The sequence below is a fragment of the Fusarium oxysporum genome, chromosome XI (assembly GCF_013085055.1).
Source record: "Fusarium oxysporum Fo47 chromosome XI, complete sequence".
Taxonomy (NCBI): domain Eukaryota; kingdom Fungi; phylum Ascomycota; class Sordariomycetes; order Hypocreales; family Nectriaceae; genus Fusarium; species Fusarium oxysporum.
In genome coordinates, this window is record NC_072850.1 from 1223758 (window position 1) to 1237699 (window position 13942).

A 13942-nucleotide genomic window follows, 5' to 3' on the forward strand; every position below is an offset into this window, starting at 1 on the left:
GAAGGACGGAGAGGAGAAAGAAGAGGAGAGAGAAGAGGAGAAAGAAAAGACAAGGGAGAGTAGACGATTTGGAGCTCGTGACGTAACATAGACAGTGAATCATGCTCCCCCAGAGTTTAAAGGATCTACGAGCCTTTTGAGAATAACGAGGATGTTGATATTTGGTTGAGCTCGACCTTAAATATCATCAGCACCGATAAAAGCGCACTCGAGTGGTTTAATGACGATGCTACCGTGTAGATGCTCCAGCCAAAAGGGGATGCGAGTCACCAAACCCTGTTCTTGCGATGCCCTCACGATATTGCCAATGGTATTGGTATTCTACAGCTTCTCGACCAGCTGTTTACTCAGCCTGTCCAATTTACACCCAATTAGCAAGGTATGTATACGCGTTGCCTGATGAAGACCTTGAGGCAAGACGTTCTCCGTGTCTTCGTACCGCTGCATCTATTTCCGGTTCTTTGTCTGATGCGCAAGTGCAACGCCTTCAGGAGATTTCTACCAAGAATGGGGAGATGTGAAATCATCCTGGTCTGGTGAGCTTGCCTCCGACCTCTTCCCCAGGGATCAAAGCCGAATTGAAGGCTAAGCGCATCGCTGTGTCGGTTACCAAAGGCATATCAGCACAGATACCAGCCGGCCATTGTATTAAACCAGAAGTATATTTACTAACCTTATAACTTACTCATAAACTCAATACCGCCACGACCTTCTGATTACCCAAAACCTTCTTTCCAACCTTCTTCCCTAATGGCACAGAGATACGTGTCATCACGAAACCTTCAGTCAACCTTTTCTCGAGCGTCAGTGCTGATTTGGAGCGTCTTGGGGGATGGATCAGAGGCACCTTCTTGTACCCCGTAACGGCAGGCAATTGAGTCATCTTTTAGGTTTTTATAATATTGGTTTTATGCTATAGCAACTAGTCAGGCATTCCAATATAATATCTAAGTTGTGAGCCAGATATGTTATGTGCAGTTAAGATTTGTGGCTAAGAGCTTAAATTACCACATATAACTTATATACCGGCCGGCTGGAGACTGTTGGCTCTGGAGTCAGTTTTACTCATATCTTCGTCTTGGCTCTGGCAATGGCCCTCGCTGTATTTTGGCCTCGTAAACAGGAAGCCTATACTGTTCGCTATGTCGACTGTCCCATGCTCAACCTCGGCCCATTCTGCAAAGAACCATAAAACAGCCCTGATCCTGCGGGCGCACCGTATCGCGCCGTCTGCGCACATGCTTTAGGCATTGGCTTGGAAGTTCCTGGGCTGGCGGTTGACAAAGATGTTGCGACAAAGACCATCCCCTCAGTAGTTGCAGAAGTTCGAGACTTCTATAACAAGCACAAACTCATCTTATCGGAGGATATCCACGAACAGTTTCTCTTCGCTCCCCTGACGTTTAGATCCCAGTTCCCCTCGCCTGGGGCAGATCCCTGGCCTGTCTCAGACCCACCATTCTGTCCTGTTTCTCTCTCCTCAATAAAGAGTGTCTGTAGAGGTTCTTGGAGTGTATTTTGAAGCTTATATATGAACTTATTGTACACGACAAAAAGTTTCCTCGCCGCAGACTAAGTGATATAAAAGTCTGGATGATACTAGGATATCTTAGGGTAGGTTATGATAAACTTAGTATCCTGCTTTATCCCAACCCTCATTTGCTAGGAGCTTAGCGTGGCGGTCCAAGTTCATGTCAAACTCACCGTCGGCTGCAGGGATCTTCCCGCACCCTATATGAAATCTGAGGCGCAAGGGCTACAGATCGAATAGGCAGAGTTCAGGCCAGGAAGCAGAGAGGTCATAAAAGCACCCACGTTGATCTTCTGAACGGTTATGGGCTCTGCTGATTTGGCCAAGAGACTCAATAGGAAATGTCCAAAACCCTATTGCGGTTTCAACTGCTCCATTGAACTGCCCTGTGGTCTCCTTGAGATGCATCCATACTTGTTCTTGCTGGAATCCTTTTCCATTAAGTCGCTTTTGTTCCCGTCTTTCGCCTTCGGACTTCAAATGAACAACAGTGTCAGATTCACAACTAATCGGCGATTTACTTCGATTAGTTGTGTATGCAATTTTGTAGACACATGGTGTTGTCACTCTCAATTTCTCTACCAACCCCATCCATTTTTGGTATGGCCGTCCGAGGTCTGAGGTGTCGGAAAGATCGAAATAAACATTATTAAGTACTTCGTGCCCGATGTGTCGTGGATCCTGCTGTCTTGAAAAGTTGCCGGTAGCCCCTGCGACAGGAAGTAAACAGCGATAGTGCAATAGGCACTGGTGCTCAGCGGGACATTTGTAGGATACTTTGTCCACATCAGCGTAGTGTATAAATGTGACACTTCGAAGCCGGGCCACGACCTGGCGCAGCTGTTCTTCTGATCTGGCATAACAGGGAAGATGATGAACCCTGAAAGAGAAAGACCAATGTGTATATAAGAAGGCTACGTGATATAAGCCTGCTTTACGCGGGTCATGATTCCAAACGTCATTCGCAAAGTTTGTGAACAGGGGCAGGCCATCAATCTCCAAGGTATCTAGCTCAGGATTGAGGGAAAGTGTCCCTGGTATGAGAGCTTGAGGTCGTCTGTGACTTTGGGGACCAACGTAGCTCAAAACGATCCCTTGCGGATTGCGCTCGGTGTTCTGTTGACTATCATGAAGTGAATCTGTGATCAAGGGAGACTCCGTGACATAGAAACAAGGAAGGACTATGCGATAAAATCGCTGGGCGCTAGCACGAGATTCGGCGCTGGTACTGAATAAGGCGCCAGGCTTTGGTGGATGATGGAAAAGAATTCTATATGGCCCTGTGAGTGGCCGGGTGATGCCAGGAATTGCACCCGGAATTCCACCAGGAACTCCACCGCGACGAATTTTGCCAGTGGTTTTGTCGATAGTGCAAAGTTCAACTTTAATGTATCGCTCACACGTCAGGCTTTGCTCCCAAATCATTTGTCTTAGCTCCGTAGGAAGGTTAGGAAACAAATGAAATGTCGCGTTCGAGATTGGAAACTTGGGGTTAAGGAGACTCGGGAGTCGGCCAGGCTTGACCTGGGGGTTTTGGTTGGGATCATCCATGGCGAGGTCAAGTGTTGGCAAAAGGGAAAATTCACAATTCCAACTTGTAGGGCTGAGCGCTGTTCTTATAACAGCGAGAGCCAAAAGTTACTTTGTGACTCACTATTAACTTTCTCAGTCAGAGTTTGTGAATCTGGGTTGACAAATAACCAAGTGACACTTTGCTATAATTTGAGCTGTGAATAATTTAATAATTAAAATCAAACTATATATAAGATATTATACTTTACCTCATAAGATTTTTTATTATTTGTAAAATCTTTTTAACATCAAGTGATTTTGATATGAATAGAAATAATGAATTGTTAGCTGAGACTCCTTTGCATGTGTAAGTCTGTTACTGGATGTTGGGCGTTTATGCCCAAGAGGACGATGACGTCTAGCAAAGCTCAGGAGCCCTCACAAAAAAAGGCCAGTTTTGTCATTACCAAGGCAAAGACATGGCCAATAAGCATTTTGACAGTAATAATTAATAATGTCATGTCCTCACTCATTCTTATTCTTGACTAGCGGACTCAAGCCACGCATGAGCTAAGAGAATCCTCCTGCCGTGTTGAGCTATACCAGGCGCGCTGATCGCCTACTGATTGGTCGCTGACGTGACTCCACTAACCTCATTCTCAAAGCGATCGCATTCTCTCAACCGAGTATACGATCGCTTTCAGGCGACATGTGATATCAGTTACTCGGCAATATGCTATTGCTAGATGGGGTAGAAGAGGGGAAGTTGTTGATACCATGTATATAAGGCGATACTTGACCGCGTATGGACAGTGAACAAAGAGCTTCCATCTTTTTCAACGTTATACAACCATGGAAACCTATTTAATCTCAGTACTATTTACTCTCACGAGTCTCTTCACCTTCTCAGTGGCTAGTTTTGATGGTAACATCAACTATGGAAGCCCCTCGCCTCGGCACACGCAGTTCGGCATCGATGTCGATCAAGTCCAGCGACGTTCCTGGAAGCGTGGAAACATCGCATTCAAGCCAGAGGAACTAGAATTTACTCATGGTGTTGCATCAGGCGATCCATGGCCTGAGAGCGTTATCCTATGGACTCGTATTGCCCCGACCAATATGTCTTCCGCTGACACCGCGCCCATTGATGGGACTGAGCCGCTTTATAGTCACGAGACCAAGAAGTTCATAGAAGCCGATCCGAATCCTATCTGCTTGCATTGGAAAGTCTTTCCAATTGGGAAGAAGGACTCAAAGTCAGTCGTGAGCAGTGGAAAGGCTTATACGACCGCGGATATCGACTACACAGTGAAGGTGAGATCTCATATCAAGATAAAGGTCCAGAACTAACCGACCGTAGGTTGAAGCCAAAGGACTCAAACCATTGACAACATATAACTACCAGTTCACCGTCTGCAACTCGAACAATTCTAGCCCCCTCGGAAGAACCAAGACGGCACCTAGGCCCGATGATGACGTATCTGAGATCAACCTGGCGGTTTTCTCATGCAGTGCATACTGTAAGTGTTGAGATCACTGTTTACCAGCTGCCACTGATCAATCCAAGTCCCAGGATACTTTAACGTCTACGGTAATGCCGCCCGAAAGAACAGTCACGACTGGGTTGTCCATCTTGGCGATTACATCTACGAATACGGCACCTATACACTTTACAAAGAGCGCGGTTCAATTCCGAAACACCCTACCTACTCGCTGTATGACTACCGTGCACGCCATGGACAGGTATGAACCCACGCAACCGTTGTTCTTCAAACCAGGCTCTAACTCTTTGTAGCACCGGACTGATCCTGACCTGCAACTGTTGGCGCAAAGCTCAGCTTGGATTACAACTTGGGACGACCATGGTAAGGCTTCCCCACAACGGACAAGAAGTTCCGTCACTAATCTGGACCAGAGCTTGCAGACAATGCTTATAGAGATGGATATGTCGACTTCTTCGACCAGCCGAACACCTTCAAAGGAGAAGGTCCGAAGGTAGCCACTGATGCACGCAAAGCGAACGCAGTCCGCGCGTACTTTGAGTGGATGCCAATCAGGCAGACTGACATGGACGACGGTTTACGAGTCTGGAGATCTTTTCAATTGGGCAAGCTAATGGACCTTGTGATGTTGGATACCCGATTATACGACCGAAGCAAGGGAACCGATTGTGAGTACTTTCTTGGAAGCTTCACAGAGCCTCACATTCTAATCACTATCAGACGTCAACGACAAGTACATCGAGAAAATCAGCGACGATCCAAGTAGGACGCTGATGGGTGGTCGACAGGAGAATTGGTTCTACCGCTCGTTATCCGAATCCAAGGACCGGAACGCAACCTGGCGAGTGATCGGAAACCAGATCGTGTTCTCCCACATTAAAGGGGACGCGGCTGAGGGAGGAGACACCTGGGATGTAAGATTCTCATATCCCCCTTCCGAAAGAAGAACCCCACTGCTGATATCCAATAGGGTTATATCGCGAACCGAAACAGAACACTCAATCATCTCTATAATAACAAGATCGACAACAACATCTTCTTGTCTGGAGATAGTCATATGAACTGGGTATGGGATCACACCAGTCCTGTCTTAGTAACACCACTGACTCTTAGCAGGTATCTGATTTGGCGTGGCTGGGCACCAAGAAGTACAATCCAAAGACAGGAGAGGGTGCCATCGGGGCTGAGTTCGCAGGTACCGCGGTCAGCTCATGGGGTACGTCAGGCCTCAAAACGATCGAGCCTGACGCAGGAAAATTGTCTCGCAAAGCTATCGCCGAGAACAAAGAGCTATTCTGGCAAGAAGGATACTACCGTGGCTACTTTCACTTGTCCGTCGCTCCAAAGAAAGTCTCAGCTCAATTCTTTGGTAAGTCAAGCGACCATTGTGAATACTCGGCACGATACTAACAGGAAGAAAGGCTCACCATCCATTGCGACTCATAATGCTTGGGAGATCCCATTAGCTAATTTTACGGTTTTTGCTGGGGATAATCACATCCATCGGCCGAAGGATGGCGTCCAGGCTGAGTCTGGAGCCCTGAAGTCCGGGGAAATAAAGCACACGAATTTGACGTTGAATACTGAGACCGGAGTTTGGAAGGTTCAAGGCTTTGACAAGATGTACCTCAACCCAGAACCTAGTTTCCTTGGTTCATCCTAACCGACATGGCCAATCAGTGTCACGAAGTGTACACTAGTGTTGAGATTTGGTCACAGAGATATTGAAGATGGTTTATATGGTAAACACTATATACTATGCTTATCCCTTGTTGAAAATTAGATCAATTGTCGTAAAACGTGCTGAGCGTGTCCATAGCATGATAAAGTAATACCTAACCCTTGTATTCTGTCACTTCAATCTCGTCCTATCACCTACGATCAGCAGACTGATAATAGCGCTCGTGAGCCATTACTTACCTCGAACTCTCCAGGAATGATCAGACCGATGATAGCTCGGGTCTCCATGGACTTATGCCCCTTGACATACTGTTTGTACTCAGGTGCACCAGGGCGAAGGACATTATCTGCCACAATATGGCTTCCCTTCTTAAGCAATCCTAGCGATTCAACAACCTGGAGATCCGTGACATACAGTTCTTCGACGTGATCCAGAAACAGCATATCCACGCTTTCTAGTTTTCCTTCTTCCTTCAGTCGAGTAAGCGAATTGGCAGCCTTTCCCGTGATCACTTTTACGACATCTGATAGTCCTGCTAGATCGACAAGATTCATTGCGATACCTGCAAAAACCGGATCGGCTTCGAGACTCCAGTAGACGGCCTTATTCTTGGCGTCTTGGTTGTCATTATGCGCGTTTTTCAACGCATTTCCCAAGAATAGTGCTGAGTAACCAACGTAACCACCCAACTCAACAAAGACGCTGGGCTTTGTCTCAGTAATAAGAGTAGCGATCTTTTCTGCTTTGTCTGGGCCAATGTTGATCAGGAAGTCTCGCTGAGCAGCAAATTCGTCCATGGCCTCGCAGATTACATGGGGATTGTTGCGCATATTCGGGAAGTTTGGGTGGTCGTAAAGCCAGCGTAGAAGAACAGCTTCGCGACCATCATTCCACTTGAGAAACCACTTAGTCAGTGATTGAGCGACGCTTTCAGAAAATGGACCTACTTCAACGTATGCGTCTCCAAGCTCCTCCAGCTTTCGCATTGATGGATACTTTTTATATAGCTTCCTGCGTTCTTCCATGGTAAGTCGATTGTAGTTAGTACAGGATAATGGAGAGAGAGAAACCCATGGGATGCATAAGCACGGAGGACAACTCTTTTATTGTTTATCCATGCTTACACGGCAAGGGCAGAATGTGTGACATACCCTTGTAGATAGATAAGCAAGGCGAAAGGCGGGGTTTGTTGACGTTTCCTACCAGCCGCGCACACGTCTGAGACCAATACATGTAAACATAGATTATAAATAAAAGGATGATAATTAATAATTTAGCTGAATAACTCAATCTTCACTATAAAGCCATAATCTTACATGTACTTGTATAATTCATCCTCTATATTCCATTCTGTGCCATAGCGTCCATTACTGCCACGAGACTCCAATGTCCATTTTGAGCCGCTTTGAAAGGCATGTTGAGCTGATGGAAAGTAAGCGTTAGTCTGCCTAGTGGCAAACCGCTGCGAATGCTGGTTTCTGCAATACTCATCACGGAAGGAGCCGGGCCCAAGTTGCGTTATAGTTGGTGTTAGTTCATGCGGTGCAGGGTTCCCCAGCCACTGGTGGATTGCCCATATCTCATCATGGGATACTCTCGCACGAAACAATGGGTCATCAAGGGGATGATATATTACTTGGGCAGTTCTCTTAATCCAGTGTTCCAGGACTTCTTTGTGACTTTTGGTCCCCTGACGTGCACTCAATTCAGCAAGGGGATAAATGCCTGTCGCCTTAAGCTCTTTCATTTCTTGGATGAGCCTCTTGAATTCCAGAATCGTCTCGGGGGGGAGCCGAGGGTTGTTCGGTTCAAATTTTGCTGAATATTTGAGCACGACATCTCGACAACGACTTCCAATCCTGATAAGAGATCGCAAAAGGTCTCCCTCGAATGGAACGACGTGAACACGGCGAAAGGCGGATACATCCACTTCTTCGTCCTCGGTGCTCGCAGTTGGGCTTCTGTCAAATGGCATACCAGAGTTTCGTAATCTCGACAGCGCCTGTGGATGTCTAAACCTGGATCTCCACTGGCCGTTCCACGAATCCCAGTGCACAGGTTCTGGAGGGGGCACCGGGACCGTCAAACTGCTAGAATCGGAGGAGATGCCTAACTGCGCTCCGTCTACAGTATCTGACCAAAGGAGACATTTTGGGCTAAGCCAGGGTATCAACAGTTGTGTGCTATTGGAAGGGACTGTTGAAGGACACTTACCATTGGTATCCTCGCTGGAAATCAGATTTTGTTGAGTTGAATACGTGATCGCATCTAGGACACGGAAATGTTGTCGACTGCCTGCCAAGCCGTTCCAAAAGAATCGACATATTTAACGAGTCTCCTGGGGCCACAGATGTTGACCAATCCTGCGGCTTGATAGGCATATTTGACCGCGATTGCATAACGACAAAGCGTCGGCGTTCGACCAGCCGTAGGCCTGGCTTGTTGTAGAACATCACAACGAGCAGACGGCATAGACCCTGGGCGTGTCAGTAAGAATGCACACTCACACCGATGCCGAATCATACCTCCCAGGTGTCACACATTTGGTATGGAAGGGCCATTTTGATCCCAAAAGGATTTTCAAATTCTAGAACCGGGCAGGTTACGCCAGGCGCCCTCATCGCTGACTCTAACCTCATCACGATGTCGTGGAGCGAGAGCAGAATGCGAGTGTTTCGCTGGACGAGACCAATAATTTCATTGCAATATTGAACGACAGTCTTGATCCATCGCTCCAAGTGCTCAGTAAGGGAGAACAGTCTGACAAGCTGCGATGAAGCCGCCTCCACGGTATTGGTGATGGCGTCCAGAACCATGCTCGTCTTTTCAGCATTCTGTTCCATTAAGTTCACGGTGTTTTCTTGCTCCGCATGTGTCAAGTTCGCAGCAACCACGAGTTTCTCGAGTCGTTCAGACCCAGCCTTGGCTTCGAGGAGGTAGGTTTCAATCTCACGAGAAGCGGTCTCCGTGGTTGTGATCAGGGCCTTCAAATGATCGGCAAAGGGATTATTCGTGGTATTCTTTGGTGTTAGACTCTCCCTACACGACGTAAGATACAAAGAAAGATGTACATACTGACGGATTACTCACCAGTTTTGCATAGTCAACAGGGTGTTGATCGCCAAGATCTCACTCGTTAGTATTGCGCGAAGTTCATCTACTTCATGGCGCGCGATAGCCGACCAATGCAATCGCTTCTTGAAGTTCTGTATCCAACCTTGTTTACTCTTGCCTATGCAGTTTCCCGGGCCCAAAGTGTTGTCGTAACTCCTCATCTTTTTTTCGAAGTCTTGCAGGGGCCCGAGGCATTGCAACGCAATCGCCCGTACTCTCTCGAGCCTGGCTTGCTCACCGACGCGACTCGGTATTAGATGGAACGCCTGATGGCAAACCTTTGACAGGAAGTCTAACTCGATTGCGAGACGTTGGAAGTGGTGCGGCGCCTCTTTGTATGACTTCACCTCGACGACGATGCGCTCGATTAGGCCGGCGATTGCGATCAAGTCGCCGATACTACCTCCGTCAATGATCATATCGCGGGGGGCTGGAGGCAATTATGGGATGGTACCTATACCCAAATGACATCGCACTAAGTTTGGTAAGGATTGAACCTCCCAAAATCTGGAATGGCTGCTTAAAATGGCCTACAGAAGGCGACAATTTTACGCCGTTTCAGTGGCTGCATAGAATGTCGTTTCTTAGAAGCAAGAAGAATGGAGTTCCCAAGACCTGGCACAAGAAAATCATGACCTTATCAAGGGTTGGGGATATCATAGCCAATCATTAGACAATACAGGGTGAGGCTTACTGAGGAGCGAGAGTCTGGCCGCCTTTGCCAGTTGGTCGCTTTTCTTGGTCGCCTGGTGACTTCTGCCTTGATAGGGGGCCGTTTTAGTGGTGGATTTTAAACGATCAGCCCTGAAGGCTGACCTCAAGGCAGACAGACAACCTGCAGGCCAAGACCATTCAGCCGCACTGTTGGTCATCCCCGCTGCGACATGCGGGGTTTCTTGCTTATCGCAATGTTCAAGAACCTCCTTGTTCAATATTATCAAGTGAAAACGAACTGTTCATGCGCTTACACAAGGACTTCTGACGAAGCCGCCTGGCAACATCGCTGAAAAGATGTCAACCATGAAAAGACGTTGCGAAGATCGGACGGTCATTCTAGATCCAGAACAGTACAAAGTCGCCTGGATTGCCCCCCTCGAGATTGAAGCAAGAGCTGCTTTGTGTCTGCTGGATGAAAGACATCACGGTCGGTTTCCCGTCAGCCGCGGTGATGACTACATTTTTGAAGCTGGTGTCATGGGTGGTCACAACATCATTATAGCGACTCTGCCGGCGGGTCAAGAATATGGCAACGGTTCTGCAGCCGCACTCGCCAGTCAGCTCAAAAAGTGCTTTCCTAATCTTTGGTTCGGGCTGCTTGTTGGTGTGGCGGCGGGATTGCCTAGTATCAGTCGAGGTCGTGATATCCGACTTGGCGATATTCTCGTCGGTCTTCCCGATGGTAATAGTGCAGGGCTGATCGCGTATGACCTTGGAAAGGAAACTGAGGATGGCTTTGAGTTGCTACGTCATGGCCACAGTCTTGCAATGGCTGAGCCTATCGTTCGGTCGGCCATAGGGAACATCAAGCTTCTAGCACCCAAGGAAAGTGAGGTCTTCTTGCCATATTACGAGAAGATTGCGAATCTAGATCATGCCACGGGAACATTTGCCGACCCTGGGCAAGATAACGACATTCTGTACGACGATGAGAGCCAAATGATTCAGCGCTCTTCACGACCAGCACATATACGATCTCGCGTCTGGTATGGCCCCATTGGATCGGGTGATAAACTGTTGAAGAATGCCGAGAAACGAAACTTACTAAGAGACAAATACGATATTATCGGGTTGGAAATGGAGGCAGCAGGAACCATCAACAGAATCCCTGTGGGCGTCATCCGAGGGGTTTGCGATTATGGCGATCGACACAAGAATAAGGGCTGGCAGCCATATGCCGCAGCCATGGCTGCTTCATATGCTAGAGCGCTACTTGACGTCATCAGGCCCTCTTTGCCATCCGCCTCAGATCCCAGACCAGAGGTTAACCAGCAACAGAGAATAGCCAGTGAGTAAATTTTCGAGTACTTGGAAGGTTGTATTACAGGAAATAGCGGGCGTTAATAATATCTTAGGAATACTTCCAGAGCCATGTTACTATATGCCGCTGATGAAGAATAGACGCTTCACTGGACGACGATCAGTCTTGCAAGCATTAGAAGAGATGGCCTTTGGCCAGGACCAAGTTAACCGGATTGCACTTGTCGGACTAGGCGGCGTTGGTAAGACGCAAATAGCCCTGCAATTTGCCCACGAGGTCAAAGAGAAACACCCACATTACTCGATCTTCTGGGTACCAACATTGAGTAACGAAGGTGCTGAGCGTGCCTACGTGGAGATTGCCAAAAGACTAAGGGTGCAGAAGACTGATGACAGTGATGACGTGAAGGAGCTTGTTTGCCAGCATCTCGCATCAGGTGAAGCTGGTAAATGGCTCCTGATTGTGGATAATGCAGACGACCCAGATCTCATACTTGGAACTGAGCAGAAGCGTGGCCTGGAAGAGTATCTCCCGCTGAGCGATAACGGCGTGGTTTTGATCACGACACGAACTCGCCAGATCGCTGTCGATCTTGCCCAGTCAGACGTGCTCGATGTGCAGGAAATGGACAGAGAAGAGGCCATTCACCTCTTCACAACATCCCTCATTCAGAAGCCGCAACTTGGCAACGAAGAACTGGTCCTCGAACTGCTCACAAAACTTACATTCCTTCCATTGGCCATTGCTCAGGCCTCTGCGTACCTCAACAAAAACAAAGCCCCCATACGAGCTTACCTGAAGCTTCTTGAGGGCGCTGAGTCTGAAGTTTCAAAAGTCCTCGGTAGGGAATTTGGAGATAATACACGATACAAAGGTACCCAAAACGCTATAGGAACAACATGGATTGTGTCTTTCGATCAGATCCAAAAGCTAGACCCTCTTGCGGTTGACTTGCTATCGTTTATATCCTACATCGAACCAAAAGCAATTCCACAGTCCATTCTCCCTGTATCAGCACCTGCAGAGTTCGAGTCGGCTATCGGAACACTTTGCAGCTACTCCTTTCTAGCTCGTAGAGAGGAAGCTGACACATTTGACATGCATAGCCTCGTGCATACAGCAACAAGAGACTGGCTTCGTAAAGGTGAACGCGGGAGGCAGTCTTTCCAAGACGCAATATCTCATCTTGCAGCAAGATTCCCTGTAGAAGGTGATTTTAACTACACTCTACGATCAGAGTATGTTCCACATGCAATGCGGTTGTTGAGTCGCAATGATCAAGAGAGGGGCGATGACACATATACCCTCCTCGAGAAGCTTGGTTGGTCGTTTGCGCGCGATAGGCGATTTAAAGAATCAAGTGAATGCGCGGAGGAGGTATTTAAGTGGAGAAGAAGCTTTTTGCCAGAAACAGATCTGCTTCGGTTAAGAGCAGAGACTACTCTTGGGATTGCATATGCTGATCGCCGACAATTTGAAGACGCTAGCGAAATACTAAGTCACGTTGTCAAGACTCAATCGGGAATACTCGCAGAAGATGAACCCCTTCGCTTGATAGCAGAATACGCACTGGCATCCGTATACATGAACGTTAAACGAGTCGAAGATGCGATCGAGATCTTTGAGCACATTGTAGATGTCGAAAAGCATCTAGATGAGGAAGACGATTCTCGACTGTCGTCGAAGAAAGGACTGGCAGATGCATATCTTGCAAATGGTCAAAGAGAAGAAGCTATCGATATATTACAGCACATCATCAAAGTTCGAAAGAGAACGCAAGATAATAACTTTGACTGTCTGGCGTGCCACTACTCACTCGGAATCGCCCTTTTGGGAAGTGGGCAGACTGAAAATGCAATCGAGATATTCGAGCGGTTGCAGGTAACTGGTATGGAGACACTTGAAGAAAGTGACCAATTGCGGCTGGCAAATGAACACAGCCTCGGAAGTGCCTTTCTACAATTGGGTCGAATCAAGGATGCTGTCCCCATTTTTGAGCATGTCGTTGAAATGGAGAGGCGTATCTTGCCAGAGAATGATTCTTCTCTCTTGAAATACGAGCAGGAACTTGCACATGCATATCTAGTTGACGGGCGAACACTAGATGCAATCAACATATTGGAGCATGTGGTAGGATTCAACAGGAGGACATTGCCAGAGAACGATCAATGGCGCTTAGCATCAGAGCGCGACCTGGCAGCTGCATATCAGAAAGTTGGACGGACCCGGGAAGCCATTGAGATTTTGGAGCGTGCTGTTTCGGCAAAATCCGGCATACTGGCGTATAACTACCCCTATCGACAAGAGTTTAGACGCTTACTGCTAGACTGTCATGACAAACTGAAGGAGACTGGCAATTAAGATAACAAAAGCAATATTTAGACAACAAGCCCAACAGGACCCATAGGACAAGCAAACCGCCCAGCCAGCTTGCTTTTGGATGCTAGCGTCGAGCGAAGTGTATAAAACCTTTACTTTCCCTAAGCCATTACGATCTATACTGGAGGTTTGAATTACTTATTCCTGCCGAGGGGAGACTTCCGTCCAAGCCTGTCGCTTTGTTAGGTAGTTCCCGGACAGTGAAAAGATTACAGACTCTAAAAGAGGATGTTAAGATAAACTTA

At 47.5% G+C, this 13942-nt stretch overlaps 5 protein-coding genes across 5 annotated transcripts; 2 read left to right on the forward strand and 3 right to left on the reverse strand.

The window, feature by feature from the left end:
- Positions 1-1630: 1630 nt before the first annotated feature.
- Positions 1631-3082, reverse strand: FOBCDRAFT_208361 (uncharacterized protein; the record flags this gene model as incomplete). The annotated part of the gene is made up of 2 exons (XM_031192481.3): positions 1631-1731; positions 1816-3082. The coding sequence occupies 2 exons, from the start codon at positions 3080-3082 to the stop codon at positions 1631-1633; spliced, it is 1368 nt and encodes a 455-aa protein (XP_031031327.3).
- An 813-nt stretch (positions 3083-3895) lies between these two features.
- Positions 3896-6011, forward strand: FOBCDRAFT_245127 (PhoD-like phosphatase-domain-containing protein; the record flags this gene model as incomplete). The annotated part of the gene is made up of 9 exons (XM_059610659.1): positions 3896-4357; positions 4404-4563; positions 4611-4786; positions 4839-4908; positions 4968-5213; positions 5266-5459; positions 5516-5611; positions 5662-5914; positions 5959-6011. The coding sequence occupies 9 exons, from the start codon at positions 3896-3898 to the stop codon at positions 6009-6011; spliced, it is 1710 nt and encodes a 569-aa protein (XP_059466186.1).
- Positions 6012-6380: 369 nt separating this feature from the next.
- Positions 6381-7251, reverse strand: FOBCDRAFT_245128 (S-adenosyl-L-methionine-dependent methyltransferase; the record flags this gene model as incomplete). Its single annotated transcript, XM_059610660.1, has 3 exons — positions 6381-6413; positions 6466-7119; positions 7174-7251. The coding sequence occupies 3 exons, from the start codon at positions 7249-7251 to the stop codon at positions 6381-6383; spliced, it is 765 nt and encodes a 254-aa protein (XP_059468059.1).
- A 287-nt stretch (positions 7252-7538) lies between these two features.
- Positions 7539-9759, reverse strand: FOBCDRAFT_208364 (uncharacterized protein; the record flags this gene model as incomplete). Its single annotated transcript, XM_031192485.3, has 4 exons — positions 7539-8382; positions 8441-8703; positions 8752-9265; positions 9317-9759. 4 exons carry the CDS (start codon positions 9757-9759, stop codon positions 7539-7541), a joined length of 2064 nt encoding a protein of 687 aa, XP_031031331.3.
- Positions 9760-10351: 592 nt separating this feature from the next.
- On the forward strand, positions 10352-13690 carry FOBCDRAFT_254038 (uncharacterized protein; the record flags this gene model as incomplete). Its single annotated transcript, XM_059611079.1, has 3 exons — positions 10352-11345; positions 11482-12143; positions 12240-13690. 3 exons carry the CDS (start codon positions 10352-10354, stop codon positions 13677-13679), a joined length of 3096 nt encoding a protein of 1031 aa, XP_059466187.1. The 3' UTR covers positions 13680-13690.
- Between the last annotated feature and the right edge of the window lie 252 nt (positions 13691-13942).